This window comes from Octodon degus, unplaced genomic scaffold (assembly GCF_000260255.1).
Source record: "Octodon degus isolate 3935 unplaced genomic scaffold, OctDeg1.0 scaffold00011, whole genome shotgun sequence".
Classification (NCBI taxonomy): Eukaryota; Metazoa; Chordata; class Mammalia; order Rodentia; family Octodontidae; genus Octodon; species Octodon degus.
In genome coordinates this window covers 1,305,675-1,307,516 of record NW_004524587.1, presented here as the reverse complement: position 1 = coordinate 1,307,516, position 1,842 = coordinate 1,305,675, and the positions used below count along the sequence as shown (strand labels likewise).

Below are 1,842 nucleotides of genomic sequence, written 5' to 3'. Positions count from 1 at the left end.
GGATCAGAAATACTCAGCACCCAAGAATCCAGATAGTTGGGCCAGTATTACTGAAAAGACCTATATTTTTTATTACTGCAAAATGATAGACAAACCTTTACACACACAGAGAGAGAGAGAGAGAGAGAGAGAGAGAGAGAGAGAGAGAGAGAGACAGAGACAGAGACAGAGACAGACAGAGAGACACACACAGAGAGAGAGAGAGAGAGAGAGAGAGAGAGAGAGAGAGAGAGAGAGAGATTTCTCCCCAAGCCCTAAACAACTTTTCCAAATGACCTCAGCTGGAGTCCTAAGTGCTCAGTGCGAAGTTGTGAGGTTAACTGACTTCCTCAGAATTGTGAATTCTTGAAGGGGAAGGAAGGGAAACTCTGGTGTCCAAAATCACCTCTCCACTCCCAGCAAACACTGAAACAGAACTCGAGCTTCTCCGGGTGCTCCTGTATCTAAGTTACTGTCATAAAATAGCAGAATCCAAGGTGAAATAAGAGCTAGTCCCAAACCACCCAGTGTAGAGCTTCCCTAACAGCAGCCCTCCTTATGTCCAGCCACCACTCTTGGCAATCAGCACGCCTTGTTTGGTGGGAGCCCGCTTTCTGAAAATGGAAGCACACACTGGATCCCTGTCATAAAGAAGTCCTGAAGGCGATGCATTCCCACCTCATAATCACACTCCATCATCAATGTTTGTCCTCTTCAACTCCCAGGAATTCATGACTCCAGCCACGAAATCCCCTTGCCTCACTACCTACAGCAGTCGGGCTCTTCTTCCCAGCCTACAAGAATATCATCAACGCCCTTCAGAAGGTCGAATGTCTTCTCCTAAGTGGCCAACCCTTCGACCGAATGGAAAGTAAGAAAAGATGACACAGACAACTAGGGGGCAGCTGCGAGCGTACGATGTGTGATGGAGCTCGTCGTACTGGTACTGGTTTGGGGTGGGGAGACACAAACACATAGCTAGACGGGGGCTGGGGGTGGGGGTGGGGGTGGGGTCGGTGCTGCACAGGGCAGAGCCAAGGCACAGGTTACAATGCAGCTGAGGCGGTCACCAAGCACCTAAGGCAGACCAGCCCCGGACTCACATAAACCCATCACTGTTTATCTGCCCCAACACGATTCACCCGTGGACATGACAGCTCCGCTGGCCGCATTAGATCAGTTCGCCAGGAAGAGCTGGGTATGGGGCAGGTGGTCACCCAACACTTCCCGAGTGGCACTGAGATCCAATGCGTGCTTACAGGACTTAAGACAACTGACACCTCTGCCGCAGCCAGGCCCACGCCCCTCCGCCTTCCTCAGCCCCATTGCTCTCCCAAGTCGGGAAAGAACCCAGGTGAGAGCCAGCAGTCGCCTTCGCTAACCTTCGCCTACGGCGGCCCGGAGGCGTCAGGCGCCGCGTCAGGGCGGAAGAGCCGAGCCCTGGGGCTGCTGCCCAGGCGCGATTGCGCAGGCGCGACCCTGACGCTTCCGGAGACCGCTTCCCCCCCCCCCGGTCTCCTAGCAACGGTTGGAAGCGTTGTGACAGCCGTGGAGGCAGAGGCGCCGGACTGAGCCCAGAGTTTCGCTGGCCACGCGATGGTAAATTCATGGTCCCCGTCACTGCGCCGCTGCCAGGAGCGCCGACCTCCGTGGGCCTTCGCTTCTCGGCCCCCTGGCTGCGGTCACGGATGCTGGCTCCAGAGGCTTCTTGGAGGAGCAGGAGGGAGACCCTGTAGAAGGGGATGTCTAGACGGAGGAAAGCTGTCTTGGGGGTGGTTCTTGCCGAGGTTGATGTCGGGAAAGGGGAAAAGAGATCGGGAGACGAGAAACCCTGGGAGGAGGGAGGGAGGAGGGGGGAGGGGA

The 1,842-nt window shown here is 55.7% G+C and overlaps 1 protein-coding gene across 1 annotated transcript in view; it reads left to right on the top strand.

Annotated features, from left to right (window-relative positions):
- The first annotated feature begins 1,492 nt into the window (after nucleotides 1-1,492).
- Dynlrb2 (dynein light chain roadblock-type 2) overlaps nucleotides 1,493-1,842 on the top strand; it is a 15,100-nt gene continuing 14,750 nt past the window's right edge. The window contains exon 1 of the mRNA XM_004625766.2: nucleotides 1,493-1,578. Coding sequence (XP_004625823.1) covers nucleotides 1,576-1,578 — 3 coding nt within the window. The 5' untranslated portion in view covers nucleotides 1,493-1,575. The remainder of the gene's footprint in view (nucleotides 1,579-1,842) is intronic.